Below are 23,105 nucleotides of genomic sequence, written 5' to 3' on the forward strand. Positions count from 1 at the left end.
GCTTAGGGAATTTTTTCTTTCCCAAACTTTCGCCTGTTTCTGGGTTTAGGATTATAGAAAAACTTTTTAGAAACCTTTACTAGCAGAATCCCAACTTCTCAAAACTAAAAAATTCTTAAGAATCTTAACAAAACATGAAAAATACAGGGATTTTTTGTTGTTACTTTCTTGATGATCTTGGGTGGTATGACCCAAGGTTATTGCTTGGAAGTCCCAAGAATGTCCTTTCTTTCTTCCCAAATCTCCATCTCCCTAATACTCAGATTCTGTTCTTCTTTCTCACTTCCATCCTTATATCCAGTACTATTCAAACCCTCCAAGCCCTGGGAACATCTATAATATCTTGTTAATAAAGCAAAGAAAGGCTCCCAAGTTTCTGTAGACTCACACAAAAAACTGTACTCACACACACACACACACACACTCATTCTCTCTCTCTCTCTCTCTTTCTCTCTCTCTCTCTCTCTCACACACACACACACACACACACACACAGAGCTAAGAAGAGTTAAGAGTCTGAGGTCACATTTGAACTCAGATTCTCCTGATTCCAGAGTCGGTGCTCCATCCACTGTGCCATCTACCTGCTCAGCAACTACCTCTTCATGATTCTCCCTGTCCAGTCACTCTCCTCTTCAATCCACCCCTACACTATTGCTAAAATCATTTTTCTAAGTGTAGAAGTCTAATCACATCATTTCTCCACTGAAAAAAACTTCAGTGGTTATTGATTGATTCTAGAGTAGAAATTTATATGCTGGACTACTTTGATAGTCTAGTGAATCCTATGTATCTCTTCTCAGAATCAGGTTTTAAAATATATAAATTAAAATGCATGATATTATGATAGACACAAATTCTATTGAAGTATAGTTATTGAAGTATTAAACAAACAAGTTTATGGACCCCATCTTAACAACTCCCTATTCTAGAATAAAATCCAAAGTCCTCTGCTTGACTCTTTAAAGATTATCTTCCACGATCTAGCTCCAAGTTACCTTTCCTGACTTCTTTCATTTTCCTCACCTTCCTGCCCTCTATGTTCCAGCCAAACTGGGTTATTAGCTGTACTCTAAACTCTGCATTCCATCTTCCAACTCTGCATTTGAATAAACCATCCTCCATGGCTGGAATGTATTCTTTACTCAACTCAGTCTTTCAGCCCTTTTTTTTCCCCTCAAAGTTCAGCCTAAGTGCCTATCTTCTCTCTTTTTTTTTTTTTTTTGCTGGTCCCCACCTCCACCCCCAATTTCCAATCTCTCTCTATCTCTCTCCTCTCAATTTCTCTCCCTTCCTCCCCCCTTCTCTTTTTTATTTCCCCCGTTCTATCTCTCCCGAAATCTTTCCCTGCCTACCTTCTCTCTCCCTCTCATTTTACTCCCCTTGTCTCTCCTCCCTCCTTATTTCCCTTTTTCCTTCCCTCCTCTAGCTCTCTCTCATTCCTCCTTCCTATCCTCTGGGAAATATTGAACTACATGAATAAAAACACAGCACAACACAGAAGATGTTATCTTGTGGTTTTCTAAATAAATATACACCAACAGGCATCCGCATGAGTTTGACTCCCTTGCCTCAGAGCATAAGTTCTTTGAAGGCAGGCCCTGTTTCCTTATTGTCTTTGTAACACATCACATTCAGCATCCACCTGCTTCCATGAATAAGTCCCCAGTTCTACTTTCCTCTTCTTGTTCTGGGAACTATAATCCAAACAATAATACCAATTGCTTTTGAAACATATTTCTGAATTCCCAGAACAAAACACTAAACCAACACTCCCAGTCATCACTCCCACTTTTCTTTTCTTTTTTTTTTTTTTAAGATTGGATGTTCCCATCTTGTTGAGACTAGATGTACAAAGTCACTCATTAGGTAATCCCATGGTTGAATGGCATGGGAGCTCTGACTTGGGCTGGTTTACCCCTATTTAGACAACCTGATGGACTCCCACTCTCTGACACTCACTGTATTCATACTGGATTTGGTGAGAAGGGAATATGTTATGTTTGGAAATACTTTTAACTCTGCCCCTGCCTGGATGTTAAAAAGCACATAAATTTACAAATTGGGTATCTATACACTTAGGAGTGTCCAAATATACACAGTTTAAAAAAGGGTTTAATCTTTGTAGTGCTGGGGTAGGATGCACTCATTTTCTGCTGCACTTCAGGCTAAAACTCAAGCCAACAGCATTATGCTGTAATAAGTCTTTGTCATCAGTTATGTTGGGGACCCCAGAAGTTCAGATTGGCTAGAGCATCTTAAAATTATCCCAATTCCTTCCTTTGTTATTGAGATGCAGTATGGCATTGTACCCTCACATCATCCATATAAAACAAGAGTGGGGCAGGGGCAAGGATCCTTTTTCTTCTATACAGATGGAGAGTTTGAGGTTTGGAGAAAGGAGGTGACAATTACAATTACATGACAAGTTTAGGTAGAAGGGATGAGAACTTGGGTCTCCTAATCCTATTGTACAATATCTTTATCTGTAATTATATCTTACTTCCCTACTAAAACATGAACTCTATGGGAATCACCACCTCTCTAAATTTTGGATTTCCCTCAATAACTAATATGAGGCTCTCTATATAGTATATGATTAACAGTTGTTGTTGGTGATCATTTAATTCATCTAGCCTCTGGAGAGGACCAAAAATGGGTGGGATAGGACCTTCCTCAGCAGAAGAATTGCTCTTAGTTATAAACACCTCTGAGAAGGAAATGTCTATGCCTCCTTTAGATTTCCATGGCTCTGTGGTTTCCTGTGAAAGCCACCAAAAATATATGATGACCTCTCTGATTTGTAAAGAACTCTCAGTAGGCAAAAAGTTCCTATTCTTCCTCTGGATCCCCATTAAAAGATTTCCCCCCCTCCCCATACACACATCTACATTCGCTTCTTGGTCAGGTCCTGACCTGTCAAATTCCCCACTCATGCAATTACCTGCTTTCGGAACTTCATCCAAGTGCAAGTGATAGGCTGGGTGCCTGCAACTTTACAGAACAATTCTACGGATTCTCCAGCTCGAACCTTTTTATCCTCAGGGAACTGGATGATCTGAGGGGGAAGAGCTGGAGGGAGAGAGAAAGTGAGTCAGAGAAATAAAGACCCAGAAAAAGCCAGGCAGGCAGAGTTATAGAGACCCAGAGAACACACCTCTCTGAAGAACAGGGGAACCTCTCCCCACCAGAAGCTGACTCCCTGCTATGTGGTACACAAAGCTGAATTTGATATGTGGAATGGTCATAGACTTGGGGTTACAGAGTGTTAGTCTGCTTCTTCCTCCATTCTCACACTTCAGGAAGAGAACTAGAAACTCAGGATTAGTTTGAGGACTGTGACCTGAGCCCTTAGAAAACCTTCCCTGATAAACCTCACTCAGCTGAAATCACACTTTTTATTTTTTTCCCCCAATAGTATTTTATATTTCTAAATATGTGTAAAGATAGTTTTCAACATTAATTTTTGTGAAACTTTGTTTTCCAAATGTTTCTCCCTCCCTTTGTTATCTCCTCTATTCTGAAGACCACAATCTAATATAGGTTAAATATGTGCAGTTATTTTAAACATATTTCCCTATTTGTCATGTGCAAGAAAAATCAGATCAAAAGGGAAAAACACCATGAGAAAGGAAAAAAAAGAAGCAAACAACCACAACAAAAAAGGTGAAAATACTATATTTTGATCTCTATTCAATCTCCTTAGTTCTCTCTCTGGATGCAGATAGCATTTTCCATCCCAAGTCTGTCACCGCATTGTTGGAAAGAGCCACTGATCATCGCATAATCTTGTTGCTGCCGTCATACTCTTAACACAGCATTCCCTCCATATTCATGTTGAATGTTGAATGGTATTGTCCCATTTATTTTATTGCAATGTGATGCAATTAAATTCAACACAGACTGATGAAATATCCATTATGTGCAAGGTAAAGGAAGTCTGCCGACTTCTGACACATGCTATCTATGTGATTATAGCCAAGTCACTTATACTCTCAATGCTCTAATTTAAGGTCTCTAATTATAGGCTGAAGAAAAGTTGCTGGACTTCATCAAAAGAAGCATCTTTTTAAATCAATAAAACCACAGCTCCTGACCAAGAGTTCCAGGAATAATCCTAGCCATGAAATAGATGCAAGATAATTTAGGGGGGAAGTGCTAGCAGTTGAGGGGAAGCTGGATGATACACTGGATATAGCCCTAGGCCTGGCATCAGGAAATTGTGGGTTCAAATCTAGCCTCAGAGGCGTATTAGCTGTGTGACTCTGGGCAAGTCACTTAAGCGTGTTTGTTTCAATTTCTCTATCTGTATAATGAGTTGGAGAAGGAAGTGGCAAACCACTACAGTTTATTTTTCAAAAAAATTCCAAACAGGGTTACAACAGTCAGATATGACTGAAACATCTCAACTGCAACAACATTATCAGTGGCAAATGTCAGAAAAAGTTTCATGTAGAAAATGGTACTTAAGCTGAGTTTTGAAGGAAACAAGAGATACTCATAAGCAGAAGTGAGGAGAGAGGCATTCCAGGTCTGCGATTAGTCAGCACAAAGGTACAAAAATGGGAAATCTAGAGTGATCAGCTGGTGGAACTGTAGCATGAGGAACTATGATAAGAGAGGAAAGGCAACAAGTTGTAGGTGGTTTTAAATGCCTAACAGAAGAGTTTATATTTCATCCTGAAGGAATAGGGAGCCCCTGAAGTTTCTTGAAGAAGGTAGTGTCATTGTCCTATTTGCACTAAAGGAAGGTCACTTTGGTTGGAAGTGGAAGATGGAAAGGAGAGGGGAAAGACTTAGAAACTATCAAGTGGCCATTGTAATAGCCTTGGGGAGAAGTAGTAAGGACCTACTAAGTGAGTAGAGATAAGTGGTAAAAGTAGAAATGACCGGATTTGGCAAAGCATTTATCCTATTAGTGAGAAAGTAAAAAGGGAAGAGCTAGACTGAGGTTCATAAGAAAGAAATGAGCAAGTTAGCATGAGGAAGTCTGGATCCAAAGGATGTGAGAGATGAAGGGCAGACAGGGATCTATCCTGAATCAGAGCCCTAGGCAAGAGACCAAGAGAAATGCCCAATCCCACCAGGGGACCCCATGTCACAGGATGCTAATTACCTGCCTTCGGAGGAGTCTTGGGGGCTGGTTTCTTTTTCACTGTTGCATCACCTGAAATACAGAGAAGACCAATTACTTATGGCATTTTTTGAAATGAAAATTGCCTCTTCTTACGACCGACTTATTATACACTAATATCCACTGTCTTGACCATTGCTACCCTGCCCCTGGAGCCCAACTTTAGATAAATTATCCTCCTCCTCCTGTTCTAGATGGTACATCCTCCATATCAAACATCCGAACTTAGGAGACAGAAGCAGGAGTCTCTGGACCCTAAGATCTTTGCATAAAGAAAGTACACTGGTCTCTTTCATAAGAGATAACTACACCCTACTTTAAGACACAATTGCAAACTTACCAACCATCTTCCCTACCCTTTCTAACCTTCAAAGGACTGGAAAATACAAACGTTAGAAAATCCAATTTGCCTTTTACATAGAACCAAGGATATAAGCTTTTGTCTGGGTAGGGAACCTAACTGGATGCTTTCATTTTCAGTTCAGAGTCCTCTATTTTGATGGCTTGGGGGAAAAAAAAAAAAAAAAAAAAAGGATGCCTGACCAAAGGAGGGGGAGGCGGGAAACAAAACAAAAAACCCGACTGTGATATGAAAAATTACCTATCTAGTAAACAGGAAATCTTGGAGTTGAAATCTAATATTGCCCATGAGCCTCATAAGTCTAATTTTAGGAAGGAAATATGGTACAATGGCAAGCAAGCTGAATTTGAAAGCAGAAGCTATGTATGAGTTTTAGTCATAGCATTTACTATCTATGACTTTGACCAAGTCACAACTTCTCTCTTTAGCTCCTAATGAATAAAATAAAGGAGGAGGACAAGATGACCTCCATTATTGCCTCTCATGGTAAATCTTTGATCCTATGAAATCACAATGCAAATATTAATGTTTAGTACAGCATCTAGTACATAGTTGGCACTTAATAAATGCTTATTTCCTTTCTTCCCTTCCTAAATATCCAATTCTAGATTCAACTCTCTGTTAGAGCTTACCTTAATTAACTAATCTATCAGTCAACCAGTCAATTAATGAACCAATTAACCAAAGAATCATTTAACTATTGAGCACCTACTATCAACATAACTTGGCTCCTTATTTTCTTTCACCCTCCCATGACCAATCAGCTGTCAACTCCTGCTGTTTCAACTTTTGTTGTATCTCTTGTATATGCTCCCTTTCTCTTCTAACATCACCACCAACCTGATGCAGGCCCTCATAAATTCATGTTTAGCCTAGTGCAAAAGCCTGCTGATTGGTCTTCCTGCCACAAGTCTCTCTTCATTGCAATCCATGCTTCACTAACTTGTTAAATTGATCTTCCTAAAGCACAGATCTGAATATGTACCCCTAGGATAAATATCCTAGTATTTCTAGGATAAAATATAAAATCCCCTGTTTGGAATTCAAAATCCTTCAGAATCTGGACCCTTCCGATCTCTCCAGTCTTCTTCTATCTGAATCCCTACTATGTAATTGGTAATCCCACTGTAATCCTCCTGGCTACCTTACTATTCCTTTAACACAATACTCCTTCTCCCAGACAAACAACTTTCGCCACTTGTATATACCCCATGCTTGGAAAGCTTTCTCTCTTCATATATTCCTAGTTTCTATGGATTCCTGCAAATCCCACTTAAAGTTCTACTATACTAGGTAATTGTTAGGCAAAAAGGGATCTAAGGGATAGACATAGGAGCTAGACCTATGATTTCATTAATATAAAGAATTTCCGGATGAAAAAAATTCCCTTTTACCAAATTTAGCATATTGACTCCTTCTCTACAATTTATAATCTTAAAGAGTTAATTAGAGCAATGATATCAAACTCAAATAGGCATTCTTAGCAATGCAATGATCTAAGACAATTTCAAAGGACTCGTGATAAAAAAATTCTATCCATTCCACAGAAAGAACTGATGAAATTTGAATGTAGATCAAAACATACTATTTTTCACTTTTTGTATTTTTTTCTTTGGGTCTGTCTTCTTTCACAACATGACTAATATGGGAATATGTTTTGCATGACTGAACATGTATAACCAATATCAATTTGCTTACTACCTCAGGAAGGGGAAATGTTGAAGGAGGGAGAGAGAACATTTGGAAATCAAAAATTTTTAAATGAATTTTAAAAACTGTCTTTATGTGTAACTGAGTAGAAAATGAAATATTATTAAAAAAAGAAATTGGGGCTATTGTTAAACCATATATAAAGAACACTAAAGTCTACATACTGACATAGTTTAAAATTTTAATAGTCTTTGTTTTATCATCTTTTTATTGGTTAAGTATATCTTAATTACATTTTAATCTGATTTGGGTAGCACTGGGTTATGGGACCAAGTGTTTGACACCTCTGGATCAGAGCCTGAAGAGTATTGCATAGAGGAATATAAGACACATATATCAATTCATCTGGAAACAATGCACAGCAAAATATAATTAGATAAATATCTAGAACATATAAAAATATGTAACATTTATAAAGGTTTATAAAACAACCTACATATATTAACTCACTTAATCCTCAAAAACAACCTCTATTATTATCTCAATTTTAGATGAGGAAATTATTTGAATGATTTGACCAGGAGCACACAGCTAGTACCTGAGGCAAACTGAGACATGGTAAAGACTTTAGCTTAAAAAGGCCAAGGTTTATCACTGCATCTGGGGTCTTCTCAGGTCATTCTGATCTGTATCTTGCCCATATGACTCCAAGGGAGAAAATGAAACTAGTGACTTCAGACCCCTCCTTCATTTAAATCCAACTTATTTGCAAGTCAAGACATCACACTTTGGATGTGTGTTATATCACATCCCTCTTCAAGAAGGAAGGACAAATAAGTGTCTGAGGCAAGATGTTAATTTAGTTCTTCAAGTCTAGCATTCTAGCCATGAGTCCATCTAGCTGGCTTTGGAGAGAGAGAAGAGAGAGCTCAATAGGGATTTGGAAGAGATCAAACTTGGGCTGGCTCTTGAAGAATGTGTGGGATTTGGATTGATACAGAAATAGCAATAGTGCAATGAGTGGGGAATACATCAAGAAAAAAGGTCTCGAGTTGAGAATAAGCAGAAATCATTGGGAAGATATTGAGATAACAAGGTTTTGTATTGAAGAGTTATAGATGGTAAATTTAGATAGATAAGAGAAAGCAGCAAGATTATGGGAAATCTTAAAAGTTGGGCTAACAATACTAACAGCACTCTCATGTATGCTTTTAGACTTATAAAATACCCAGGGATTTGTACTTTATCATAAGGACAGCCAGGAGCTGTGGTGTTTTTCTTCTTTAATATAAGATAAGATGATGGTTCTCTTTGGGAGAGAGCAGGTTTCTCGGGGAGGTTTTCTGGAGACAGTCTTAGTAGCAGTTAAAGAGTAAATAATCACCCAAAACACAGCCAGATGATAAAAGTTCAGATCTTTTATTGCCTCCAATATAGCCTGGTTAGCTTAGAGACCTATCTCTCTGCTTGGTTCCAAGAGATCCCTCCGAATGTCTCCAAATCCAAAGGTTTGTCCTTCAGCCTCCAGTCAGCCAAGTGGAAAATGGAATGGATCTCTCTTGCCTCGGAGAGAGGGCTTCTGGCTCTCTAACCCGAAGCTAAGAGCCTCTTTATATAAGATTTCCCAAAGGCTGACTCCTCCTTCTGGAGGCACATCTAAGGGAGATGTGAATTCACAAAGTTACAAAGTTAACTTTGTGAATCTCCCATACTTGTGAACTGCAATGAGTAAAGGTGTGAACACAAGCATTGTATCAATTAGTTCTACTTAGTACCTTGTTTCAGGTTCTGGCCCAAATCATCAACTTTAATGAGTTAGCAGTTTGTAAAGATTCCAACAAGGAGCTATTCGATATTTCTGAGTAGTGGGTGACAGTAGTAACATGGACAAGTGATGTGTCTAAGTAAAGTAGTGAAGATGTATGTAAGCAAACTTAGTTGGCAGTGGTCTATGGGAGATACTCCTGGAAGGTGGGGGAAATGGAGGCAAAGAGCTGAAGGGTAAGAGATGATTAGAGTAATTCTGATGTGATGTGATGAAAGGTGAAGCTTGAAAACCACAGTTAAAATGAAAAGGAAGGTACAAATATGGTAGACATTTGGCAGAAGATGGTTGTGGAATGGATATATGGGATGAAGCCCAAGATAGCAGGCTTCTTTTTTGTGTACCCAGGATAATGATAGGAACATAGATCAAACTTGGAGAGGGGAGGTTGGTTTGAGGGGAAAACATAATGAGGTCTGGTTTTAAATGTCTTGAGCTTAAAATATGTAAAATATTTCATCAGAAATATCTTCCAAACATTTGGAGATATGGAACAAGAAGGCCATGAAGAGGTTGGTTTGGTGATAAGGACTTTGGGATCAGAAAAAGAGAGACAACAGTTGAAGTGTAGAGATGGATCAGTTCTCCAAGGGAAAGAGAATAAGGACTGAGGTTGGTAAGAGTGTTCATAGTTAGGAAGTCGGATGAAAAAAATAATCTTATAAGGCACAGAGAAACAACAGTCAGGAGAAGCAGAGAGAGAATCAAGAATGAATGAAAAAGCTTTTATAAGCACTAATTATGTGCCAGGCACTGTGCTACACAATGGCCATACAAATACTGTCCCCTCAAAGGAAATCCTTGCCTTGAAAGAACTTACATTCTAGGAAGAAAAGATAACACAAAACATAAAAGAAGAAAGAATTTTAAGGAGAGAATAGTTCAATTGTCAAATGTCTCCAGGAGAAGGAGAACTGAAAAAAGATCACTGAAATTGAGAGGAAGTGATGACATGACTTTTTTCCCCGAGGCAATTGAGGTTAAGTGACTTGACCAGGATCACACAGCCAGGAAAGTGTTAAGTGTCTTAGACCAAATTTGAACTCAGGCCCTCCTGACTTCAGGGCTGGTGCTCTATCCACTGAGCCACCTACCTGCCCCACTTAGGACTTTTAAGAACGCAATTAGTCTACAAGTATTTAGGGAGCATCTACTATGTGCTAAGCACTGATAAATGCTAGAGTAGTATAAAATAAGTCACACAGCTGATACTAAGAATATAGGAAAGGATCAATAGTGAATGATTAAGCCATAAGTTTTTCACAAAGTAGGCACTTCATACAATATTTTTTGCATTTGCAAAGTTTATTCTATAGGGGAACTTGAGTATCAGCAATTCCATAAGAAAATTTGGTGATCCACGTGCAAGAATGTTTGTGGCAGCCCTTTTTGCAGTGGCAAGAAACTGGAAACTGAGTGGCTGCCCATCAATTGGGGAATGGCTGAGTAAATTATGTTATATGAATGTTATGCAATATTATTGCTCTGTAAGAAATGATCAGAGAGGCCTGGAGGAACAAGCCTTTGTAAAAAACTATCTTTTATGGCCCAAGCCCTATGCCAGCACTTAGGAAAACAAAGATAAAAAAGGAATAATGTCTTCCCTCAAAGACTTTAAAAAAGAAGTAACCTTTTCTTTTCAGATTAGTGGAAAGGGTTAGGTACTGAGGTACACACATGTTGTTCCTGCTACTGGGGAAGTGGGGGGGAGAAAGGGAAAAAGATAAAGAGACACAGAGACAGAGAAAGAAACACACACATACAAAGAGAAACAGAGAGACAGGGACAGAGACAAAGAGACGGGGGGAGGGAAGGAGAGAGAGACAGAGAGAGACAGAGAAAGAGAGAGACAGACAGACACAAAGGGAAGAAAGGAGGAAGGGTGGGAGAAAGAAGCAGGGACAGAGACAGGGAAATTGGAAGAAAGGATAAATTGAATTTGGAGAATGAAACAGAGGCAGTTAAATGATGGAACTCCTACCAAAACTATTTTACTAAATTAGGTAATGAAGCCATCTGTTAAAGTGTGTATTAAGTCAAATCAACAAACATTTACTAAGTATATAATGTGTTCATGACATTATGCTAGATGCTAGGGAGCAGCTGCTATGGAGAAGTGATAAAAGGAGTCATCAACAAATATGGAAATACATGTAAGATTATTATATACGTATAACCTATATCAGATTGCTTGCTGTCTTAGAGAGGGCAGAGATAAGAAAAGAAGAGAGAAAAATTTGGAACACAAAGTATTAAAAAAATGAATTTTTGTGACAAATAGGGAAATGTGTTTAAAAGGATTGCATATATTTATCCTATATCAGATTGCTTGCTGTCTTGGAGAGGGAGAAAAATTTGGAACACAAAGTCTTACAAAAATGAATGTTGAAAACTATCTTTACATGTATTTGGAAAATTAAATATTATTGAGAAAAAAAAGAAAGTTCATTAAAAATTAAAGGAGTTATGCCATGCACATTCAAAGAAAAAACTTTGGAGATTGAATATGGATTGAAGCATAATAGTTTCATGTTTTTGTTTTATTTTTTCTCATGTTTTTCCTTTTTGGCCTGATTTTTCTTGTACAACACAACAGATATGGAAATATGTTTAAAAGAATTGTACATATTTAACCTATATCATATTACTTGTTGTCTTGGGGAAGGGGGAATAAGAGAGGGAGGAAGAAAAATTTAGAACACAAAGTTTTACAAAAATGAATGCTGAAAACTATCTTTACATGCATTTGGAAAATAAAATACTATTGGAAATATAAGGACCTGTATGTGCCAAAATGTTTGTGGCAGCCCTGTTTGTAGTGGCTAGAAGCTGGAAAATGAATGGATGCCCATCAATTGGAGAATGGCTGGGTAAATTGTGGTATATGAATGTTATGGAATATTATTGTTCTGTAAGAAATGACCAGCAGGATGAATACAGAGAGGATTGGCGAGACATACATGAACTGATGCTAAGTGAAATGAGCAGAACCAGGAGATCATTATATACCTCAACAACGATACTGTATGAGGATGTATTCTGATGGAAGTGGATCTCTTCGATAAAGAGATCTAATTCAGTTTCAATTGATCAAAGATGGACAGAAGCAGCTACACCCAAAGAAAGAACACTGGGAGATGAATATAAACTGCTTGCATTTTTGTTTTTCTTCCCGGATTATTTATACCTTCTGAATTCAATTCTCCCTGTGCAACAAGAAAACTGTTCGGTTCTGCACACGTATATTGTATCCAGGATATACTGTAACCTATTCAACATGTAAAGGACTGCTTGCCATCTGGGGGAGGGGGTGGAGGGAGGGAGGGGAAAAATCGGAACAGAAGTGAATGCAAGGGATAATGCTGTAAAAAATTACCCTGGCATGAGTTCTATCAATAAAAAGTTATTTTAAAAAAAAAAGGAAATATAAACAAAAATTTTAAAAAGGAGTCATCAAAAGCTAACTAAGTCTGGAACATCAGCATGAATCCCAGTGAAGTTGGGGAGGGTGGATTCAAAAGGCAGCTATGTGGTACAGTAGATAGAGCCTGGCACACCTGAGTTCAAATTCAGCCTTAGATGCTTACTAGTTGTGTGACAAGACAAAATCACTTAATCCATTTTGCCTCAGTTCCTCATCTGTAAAATGAGCTGGGGAAATGGCAAATCACTCCAGTATCTTTGCCAAGAAAACCTCAAATGGAATATGAAGACTGAAACTCAACAATAAAATAGATCCAAATGGCCCAAATGGCATTACTTCAAGTCTCTTTCCACACAGGCCATTCTCTGGTAGGGTAACTGCTAGTAGCTCATAAACTAATGTTGATGCTTTTAAGTTTTGTGGTAAAATAGAATTGTTTGCATCATATACTGTTTTGTGTACTTTCTGTTATTTTCACAGATTCTTTTTTCTGTTGAATTCTTATAGTCAGCTTAAATTTTAGATACTGCTTTTTAAAAAAACACACCTGTGATTTCATTAGTAAGAGGAACTCCCTATGGAGTGCAATTTCTGTGCAATTTTTAGTCTTAGTAACTTGCCTGGGACATGAGACCTATTCAGGGTCACATAGCCAGAATGTATCAGAGGACTTGAGTAGACATCTATTTGGCTCCATCTACTACTAAATGTTTGTCTACTGACTCTCAAGACAAAACTTTTACAAGTTAATACCTGTTAGATTCACAGAAACTCAATTTATTTCTGTTCTTTATGAGTTAAAGGATTTTTTCCCAGCCTCCCGTAATTAATTATTTAATATCCCATGCCATTTCTTGTCAGTCCTTTATGTCTGTTTTAGCTCTCCCCTTTATGTGTCTTGAGCTCCTTTCTAATCTTATTCCCTGCTGGTCTGGTGGTACCCAATCTCCAAGGGCGCAGGACTCTGATATATAAACCTGCTTCCCTACTTTTCTTACCCTTTTCTCTCATTAAAACCATATTTACCTCTGCCAGTGACTCCTCCCCAACAACCCCAAGTTCACTGAAGTAGGCTTGAAACAATCACAGAGGAAAAATAAGCCCCCAGAATCAATCATGGGCCATAATGGTTTGGACTGAGAAGTGATGGCAAAGGGAATTGGGGAAGAGGAGATACATCCCTGGTCTTTGAGCCTGAAAGTCCTGGCTCAAGACCAGCCTCTAACACATGACAGTAGATATAGAGCTGGAAGGGGTCCTGCATTTTACCAAGGTTAACCGCTTCATTTACACATGGGGAACCTGAGACAAACGTCACACATCCAGGGTCACACAGCTATTGTGCTGAAGGGCTGAAACCAGGCTTTTCAGGATACTAAGGCTCGGTGTTGTTTCCACTATCCAATCCTATTCTCACAAAGTGGTTGTGTGACTCTGGGTAAGTCATCTGAGATCTAAGTAACCTAGACAACTCTCTAAGACTATCAGTGTGGGAAGGTCACTCACCTTCAGGGAGAATTCCCCCTTTTTACCCCATTGCTGATTAAAAATCACAATTCTGGTGCAAAAATAATAATAATATTCAAGGTATATGAGAAGCAACAGGAAACAGCCTACCTTATTCCTTGTCTTATAGATAGAACCTCAAGGTCACTGTGTAATAGATCTACCTCAGTGCCAATTGTGATCCAACTTGCCAGCAGAGTCAGAAAATGCCCATCTTCATTAGTCAGCTCTCAGTAATACAGTATTTATACAGTTACTTTGATTTCATAGACACCCTTTCTTTTCCCACTTGAATAGGTACTCCCCAAAAGGTATGAATCATGCTTTCACATCTAGGTTGTCATAATAATAACCAGCAATTATACAGTTCTTTAAAGACTGCAAATCGTTTTTACAAATATTGTCTCATTTTTATCTTTACAACAACTCTGAGATCAAATTATTATCCCCAGAGTCACACTGCTAATAAATATCTGATACCATAACTGAACTCAACTTTTCCTGACTCCAAATATAAGATTCTATATACTGAGCCATCTATTTTTATGATAATAATAGCTAGTAGTTATAGGACTTTAAAGTTTGCTAAGAATATGTTATATATTATACATACATGTTATACAATATATTATATACAGATATTATTTCACATACACATATTATTTCATGTGATCCTTACAATAACCCTGTGAGATAGATTATTATCCTCATGACACAAAGCTACCTATTTCACAAGGTTACTTTTGGGAAAACACTTTGTGCATTAGAAATACTAGCTAGCATTTACATATCCCTAGAGTTTGCAAAAAGCTTCATGCATGTAATCTTATATGATCCTCACAACTTTGTGAATATCAGCTACTATTATTATTCCCATTTTATAGATGAGGATACTGAGTTTTACACAGTGTTACACAGCTGGTAAATGTTGGAGGCAGAATTTGAACTTAGGTCTTCCTGCCAAGTACAGGTAGCTGTATACAGTGCTCTGTAAATTAGAGTTTTGATTCTCTCTCTCATAACAGAGAGAAGAATAAAGATAGAAGAAAAATAAAAAGCAGAAATAGAGACATAAATCAATAAAAAGAACACATCTTTGTAATCAAGAAATTGGATTTAAATCCTTGTTTGGTTATCTTTGTGACATTGGGCAAGATCTTTGATTTTTGTAGGTCTCTGTCCCTCATCTGTAAAATGTAGGCGTTATATTAAATGGCTTCTGGGTCTAAATCTGGGATCCTAAATCTTGTCTTTCCTGCTGAAATAGAAACTCCTTGGGAAGATTGGCTATCTTATTCATCTTTCTGTCCATTACAATTTAGCACAGTGCCTAGCATATAATAAGCTTCTACTAAATATTGAGTGAATTAACCAGAATTGAAAAATGAAGTCCAAGTTCAAAGAGAATCACATATAGTTAATTTGGGACAACTCCTGGAGGTCCCAAGCAATTGTGTCTGTATCAGATCTGGAGGGATGCCCAGCTTCTAATCTGTTGAATCTCACCATTTTCTTTCTATTCTTCCCTCACATCTCTGGAACACTGTCCTTAAGCTCAAGCCCAGCTAATATACTTCTTAGCTTGGGAATGTATGCTCTTTAGTGAAGAAGGGGAGGGTTTGTATCATGCAGCAGCCTGGGTGCTGGAGCAACATGAAGGAGCAAATGCCGATTGGTCTCCCCCGTCCCACCTCAGCACCCATAAATCAGCAGATTTATCTCAGATAAGACCAGGGTAAACAAAAAGATCAGGGCTATCCATAAGTGTGCTGAGCTGGAAGGCCCCACATGGTTTCTGGGAAAACAGAGAGAAGGCAGCTTTTGAGAAACTAGTATTAGAACTGTAGCAATAAGGAACTCGAAATACTTCTGCCTGTCCAGGGGACATTTCCCTTTTTAGGTATTTGGCTAAAAATAGCCAGCAATCTTCCCCAACCCTAAGAAAAGTAGCATTGCCTCTGCCAAAGACTCATGAAGGGAAGAAGCCAGGCGTAGGTAGGGTTTGGCAGCTGAGGGCTGAATCCCCATATCATGGGAGCGATAGGAGAATGGTTCAGAGGCATTGGACAATGACATAAAGTTGCCCGGGTCCCTCTAGATTGAGACAGACCCCCTCCTGATCTAGCTTTTTAGTGTTTTTCTTGCTCTAAAATTAATATATTTAGACCAAGTTTTTCTTTTTCAATTGCAAAAAATACAGAGTCCAAACAAACATTTTTTAAAAAATATAATAAAAACTACAAAATTATATAATTGCTTTGGACAGTTACTAGCAATTGAGTCTTGGCCAAATCACTTTACTTATATCAGCCTCTGTTTCCTCACTTCCTCATTGAAAATGGGGATAATGAGGGTACCTACCTAATAGCGGTGTTCTGAGTATCAAAGGATATAGCATATAAAAAGCACATTACAAAATCTTTGTTGATATTATGCAACAAAGCACTAGGTGATATAAGGAGGAATATTTTTAAAAAATAATAATAAATAAATAAAAAATAAAAACTCCCTGCTTTCAGGGAGTTTATGATCTCATAGGGCAGGAAAAATATGTTCATAATGGAATATAAATGCATCTGATGAATACATAAGCATGTTCCTGAGAAGTGAGAAAATTACTTACACCCAGGATGATTAAAAATGACTTCATGGGGGTAAGGCTTGAAGTATGCATGGGTGAGATATATGAAACATATATACCATATATTCTTTCTTTCTATCTATCTATCTATCTTATCTATCTAGAGCTTTTTCTTTCCAATTCTGTCTTCACTTGACATGGAGATTTTGGCAAGGATATACATATATATCCACAGATATTTCTCTCTCTCTTCCTCTGGTCTCTTTCTCTTTCCTTTCTCCCCCCCTTCTCTCTTTCCACACATACATATACATACAGACACATAGATATGTATAGGTATGGGTATGTATGTATGTGTGTGTGTGTGTGTGTGTGTGTGTGTGTGTGTGTGTATTTAAAGAATAAAAGCCCCTTCTAAGCAGAAGGCTCAATAACTATTTGGTGAATGAATAAGGGGAAGTTGCTATGAAAACCTTTCTTCAGTAAAGTTTTTGATATCCCCTTGGACCCTTTTAAATTAACAGGAATTAATAGGAGTCACCTCACGAAGCTGAGATTGAAATACCTGAAACCCCAATATTCTACTTGACGTTGGGTCAATGAGGGCAGGGCAGATTTTATTCCTTTCCTCCAGACACAAAGAAGAGACTTAATAATCAGCTGAATTGAACTGAATAAATTATGATGATTAGGAGACCCAAATCTATGACAGAACAGGCAAAATCAAACCATAGATTGGGAACAGAATACATAGGGATACAACCCACTAACAGTAGCATTATAGAATCCCAACTTTCCCCCTTTTGAGTCAGATGACCCCCTCAGAGGAGTTATAATTTAACCATTACTTGGATACTTATAGTAGGAATTCTGTAGTTGCCACTGGAAAATTCCACCCCCTTCCCAGTGGCCTACCCAGACCTGCCACCTAAATTCTCTTGCACCTGCATCCACTGCCCATCAGAGGCAGAATGTGTTCTTTATTGTAGGTCAGAGTGACCAGTGAATTAGGATGTCTCCCTTTTTCATTTTGATTGGGACAGAGTATTTTACACTATTTTTTTCCTGGCAAATTTGCTCTTCTTCTGAACATCTCTATTATTGTTGAGGGTATCACCATGATTCCAGAAATCCAGATGCCCAATCAACTATCAATTTTGTTACTTTCATCTCTATTCTAATCAGGCTTTGATGGCCTCTCTCCTGAAATATTGCAATAATCCCTTGATGGGTCTCTTTTTCAATTATTTCCCCATTGTACTTTATCCTCCATGCAGCTGACAAAGTAATTTTCCTAAGTGCAGGTCTAAACATGTCACTTTTATTCAACAAATTCCAGCAACTCCCTATTCGTTTTAGGATCAAATATTATTTCATCTTTATCTCTTTCATTTTTTTTCTATTCTGTAAAAATTTTATAATGCAAATAAGTATTATAAGAAGAATACAAATATATAATTTATAAAGAAGTAAATATATATAATGTTGGTAGAAGGAGTTTTACTGATAGAAGTATATTTGGAAACCAGTTCTTGAGGTCAAGTTATTCAAGTGGAATATTTATTGGAAGCAACATCAATCAGATGTTTATTAAGTACCTATTAGGTGCTAAGCATTGGGAAAATAATGACAGAAAAGTAGTAGTCCTGGACTTCCAGGAGCGCTCCTTTCATCAAATGCAAACTTAGTATTGTGGAAAGATCACTCAGCTTATGATCAGGAGACTTGAGTCCAGTACTGTCAATGAATACTTTGAGCAAATAATATTTCTGTACCTCATTTTCCCTATATATGAAGTAGGAAGATCAAGAAAACATTTTGTGGGATACCATTCTTACTCTCAAGATATTTCCCTAATGAAATGTTGGAGGAGAGCTGAAAAATCTCTTTTGTCTGGTTCCTTCATAGCAAATTTCAGTGAATCCCAAAATGTTAAGAGCTGGAAGGGAATCTGAACCTTTTCCCATCCCATGCTCTATTACAGGTGAAGAAAATGAATCCCAGAGAGACTATGTGATTGATAATGGTCCCAAAGTTAACCAACAGCAGTGTTAAAATTAGAACTTAGGGCATGTGTCCTGATTCCTAGTCTAAGACTTTCCACAGGCCCATATTCCTGGCCTATCACTAGCTCTCATTATTAATGGAATCTAAGGAGAAGATTCACTTCCTCACCTTTATCTCCACTTCACCTGGGGCCATAAAGTTTGGAACATTGTCTTCTCTGGTTCCCAACTACCCCTTCAATGTTTGTTCATCCATCCATCCATCCAATTAACCATCTAAATATTTATTGCCTTTGATGTGCAACACACTGTGCTAGATGCTAGGAGAGATATGAAGATAAGTAAGACATGGTTCCTGTCGGCACAGGGCTAATGATTTAGTAAAGATATAATCTAGTAGGGGAAAAGATAGATAGAATTACAGACAATATATGGGAGAATGGTCTAAAGCTAAAGCACAAAGTGGTTGAAAAAGTCAGTCTTATTTTGAGATGATATTATTATGGGGGGGGCATATATGTTGGCTTCAAAAGATGGTGGTCAAATAAGGGGAAAAAATTCTAGTCATAATGAATCTGAAACACAAATATGTGAGGGTTTGGTCAGTGTAATGGAGTGAATCTGAGCAGAAGTACTGAGGTCCCAGCACTTAAGGCTAATTACCAATTGGACAATACTCTATCAGTATATGCTTGGAGAAAGAATGGCCCTGCCCACTCTCTGTGCAAGTTTGATGTGGTGTACAGGAGATTGGATGGAGGATTTGGTGGGTAGAGTGTGAGAGCCAGAGGCACTGCTGGCAGGATTCCTGTCCCAATTGCTCTCACTTCGTATGGCCATTCCCCTTCACCTCCACAAAGAATAAAGATCAAGGACTTTCACTTATCCTGACTCTGGCTGATTTTAAAATATTCTGGGTGCTAAACACGGTCATCACAGGTCAGGAACTTGGACTTGGGAGTCAGGAAAACATAGGTTCAAATGTCATCTGGGTAAATAACTTTTTTTAGGGGGAGCAGTTTTTTCATCTGCAAAATAAAGGGATTAAACTCAAGGATTTCTAAGCTCCTGTCTAGCTCTAAATCTTGGATTCTATGCACCTAAAAGTATAGTACACATAGAAGAACTAGATGGGAAAATGATGTTGGATTTAGACTATAGAAGGTCTTGAATACTAGGCCAGTCAGTTTGGTCTTTAGACAGTGAGGTGTAGGCACTGGGGATTTTTGAGTCAGTAGACTGTGTGTGCCAGGCTTGGAACTTTGTATAAGAAATACTCATGTGGTATTTTGGGCACATTTTGTTAACTTTTGGTAATTTGGCACATGGAATGTTGTTATTTGGTTGGGTGGATGTTGTCCTTTGTTCTCAAAGACAGTAATGTCATTTTGGTTCTCTCTGAGAACAAAGGACAACATTCACCCAAATAACCAAGCTGAGTTACAGTGTGCCCGACTGTGGGTGATGAGATCAATATGAGACCAGGTTGGACACAAATAGTCCTACTTTACACATCTCCCACTTCTTCTGACTTAATTCAATTCTGCTTTGCTCATAGAATGCAGCATCATTTCTGATTGCCCAAACTGGGCAGTCATTTCCCAGTGTCTCCCACGTCATACAGTCAATTCTAAAGTTCTTAAGAGATAACTGACACTAAATGTGGGAAAACCAATTAGGAGGTTATTGAAATGACCCTGTGATAGGTAATAAAGGTCTGAAATAGGGCAGTAAGAATAGAAATAAATGTTTGGATTCACTAACCAGTTTGGAGGTCAAATCAATAATAGGACTTGATGATTAATAAGATGGAATGTGATAAAAGAGATAGTAAAAGCAAATCCTTAAGTTGGGGCTTGATAGGCCCTTGCCCTCAACAGAAACAATGAAATCAGGAGTCTTTCTCTGCTTACTAACAGTGAGAAAAGGACATCTTGTTCCCTGGAAGGAAGCTCTGCCTGGATTTGGAAGAATGGCTGAAGTGTTCCCTTAAATGTGGGTATTAAATTTTTGCTATAATGCATTCCATAAACACCCACAGCAAGTCTCAAGATCCAAGGAAATATGGCAGTCTGCCACCCCCCACCCTCTCCCTACCTCAGAAAACCCAGATTTCTCTCTGTCAAATTGGTGGCTAGGGGGAGGGAGCAGGGAGAGGGAGAAGAGAACCACCATAAAGACCGACATCCATCTCCCTAAACCATTATTTAACTATGGCAGTTGGAGAAGATGGGGAACAGGATCCTGGACAGAAAAGAACATCCTTGCAACATGCTGGTGGGGGACAGTCTGATAAATAGTGGACTCAGATAGTTTGGTTCAAATCCCATCTCTGACTTTTGAGCTTAGAGACATCGAGCCTCAGTTTGTTCTTGGATAAATGAGATTTAACTAATGGTTTCTGAGAGCCATGGTAGTTCCATGATCTTTAGTGTGTTCTGGTTTGTTTAATCTACCTAAGTTATCTCTGAGGTACAATTCAAAAGAGCCCTACCTCTGTAATCAAAGGGTCTGGGTTCAAATTCTGCACTGTGCAACGTTAGACAATTCAGTTAACTTCCCCAGACCTTGCAAACTTCTCATCTGAAAAGAAGAGGGAGTTGGACTAAATGTCTTCTTGAATTCATTGCATCTCCAGCTCTATGACCCAAAGAGTGGGCAACAATCTCCAGCATGTCCCTGAGAGAAGTATGCCTCCTCCAATCTTAGATTTCAATTTATTCTTTCCTTATTTTCCAATGCATACAGGGCTTCCCCACATGAGGCCAAGTTTCCTATCAGAGAATCTCTTCCTTGCTTCTGTCAGGATCAGGCTGGCTATGGTGACAAGAATCTCATAGCTGCATGCAGCAGGACAAACCAAACAGATAGCCCATCTTCTGAATGAGGTCTTTTCTTATGCCCCAGATGTCTTCCCAGCCAAGGTAAGTGCATTCATTTTGGAGGTGTTTCACTTAGAGAGATACTGCCTCTCTGTTAGGATATAAGTTCCAAGAGGGCATCTTATCTTAGTTTTGTACCAAGGCCCTGGCACACAGAAGGTGTTTAATAAATGCTGGATAGTTTAAAATGAATTCAAACCTCACTGGCATTTTCCTGAGACGGGGCACACACCTGGATGCTCTCTACTTATTGGGAATCAAGATGAGCTCAAGAACTTTAAACCAACTGCCTTTTCTCATTAGGAATGGCAATCTGCTGAGCAGAAAAACATATCCCAAAATTCACAGAAAGGTTTTAGATTTACAGTTTTGAATTAGGGGTCACTATTCCATAATAGCAGAGCAGCAAGGTGGTGCAATGGATAGAGAGCCAGGCCTGGAATCAAAATCTGAGTACAGATTTGGCCGCAGATATATTTGGCTGTGTGACTCTAGTCAAGTCACTCAACTCTGTTTGCCTCAGTTTCCTCATCTGCAAAATGATCTAGAGAAGGAAATGGCAAACCAGTGCAGTATTGCTGTTAAGAAAACCCCAAAAGGGATTACAAAGAGTCAGATACAACTGCAACAACTGTGAACAACTCTAAAACTGCACCAGAAATTCAGTTGGCTATTCTCCTGATCCTCATTGTAATTATCTAGGTGCATTAGGCCACTGGACGAATAAAAAAATTTCTTCTTCCTTTTCTATATTCTTCTCTTCCTTTTCTTCCTCTCCCTTCCTTGAACGGCCTTCTCTACTCACAGACTTTTCTGAGTCTAGCATTCAAGGCCTCCACTTCTCAAGTGCGGTTTGCTTCATCTCTCTACCTTCATTATTCTCACTCTGTAGTATAATCCTCTTCTCCAAATAAAAGAGTCTTCTCTTTCCTACCCAGAATCCATTCATTCCAGTCTATTTTCTTTTGGTTCAAATTACTATTAACATTCTATATCTTCTCCACCAATCAATGTCTTCCTCTTTTTCTTCTAAACTCTAGCTAAAAACTCTTCTCCCAAATTTTCAGGAATTAAGCCCACCAAACTGATCATATTTTTGTTTTCTGCCCAACCACAACCCATCACTAGGCATTCAGTGTGAATTATACCTGCTGGACTTGGAATCAGAGAATAGGATTGAAATTCTACCTGTGCCATTTTCTATTTGGGTAATCTTAGCCTAGTTACAACGTCTCCCAGCTTCCTCTCTTCCTCTGGAAAATGATGGATTTGGATGAGAGAACTTCTGAGACCACACCTGGCTCTTTATCTATGCTCCTCTGGTTCCATGGAGAGGTAGGATCTGTAAGGATTCACATGCACTTTTATGAGGTCCATGTCCTACTTTCTCTATTAGATGGGAGCCTCCTTTAAAGCTGGATTGGACTCTTCCTTCCTATTTTCCCAGTTTTTTCCGAAAGCAGATTCCCCATGGATGGGGGGTGAGGAATGGTGGGGTGAGCTCTGCACAGACTCAGTGCTGACACTTCTCTCACACAGCTCAGTGGAGGGAGTGGTGGTGAGGAAGGAGCAACCGCAGTCTGACAAGAAAATCAAACAATCTTCTTTCAGTAGCTAGGACAGAGAGGGTGAGGGGAGGGAAGGGAGGAAGGGAAGGAATTCTTAGTTAGACACTAAATATGCTAGCAGCCCTTCACAAGATGTCTGAGAAACAGTGAAAACTGCCAACAATTAAC

General features: G+C 38.6%; 1 protein-coding gene across 5 annotated transcripts in view; it reads right to left on the bottom strand.

Annotated features, from left to right (window-relative positions):
- The window catches only part of MYLK (myosin light chain kinase), a 198,893-nt gene that overhangs the window by 78,841 nt on the left and 96,947 nt on the right, over positions 1 to 23,105 (bottom strand). For all 5 annotated transcript variants that reach the window (XM_051985428.1, XM_051985429.1, XM_051985430.1 and 2 more), the window contains 2 exons: positions 5,117 to 5,167; positions 2,945 to 3,072 (listed from right to left, as the gene is read on the bottom strand). In XM_051985428.1, coding sequence (XP_051841388.1) covers positions 2,945 to 3,072; positions 5,117 to 5,167 — 179 coding nt within the window. The remainder of the gene's footprint in view (positions 1 to 2,944; positions 3,073 to 5,116; positions 5,168 to 23,105) is intronic.

Source organism: Antechinus flavipes, chromosome 3, assembly GCF_016432865.1.
Source record: "Antechinus flavipes isolate AdamAnt ecotype Samford, QLD, Australia chromosome 3, AdamAnt_v2, whole genome shotgun sequence".
Classification (NCBI taxonomy): domain Eukaryota; kingdom Metazoa; phylum Chordata; class Mammalia; order Dasyuromorphia; family Dasyuridae; genus Antechinus; species Antechinus flavipes.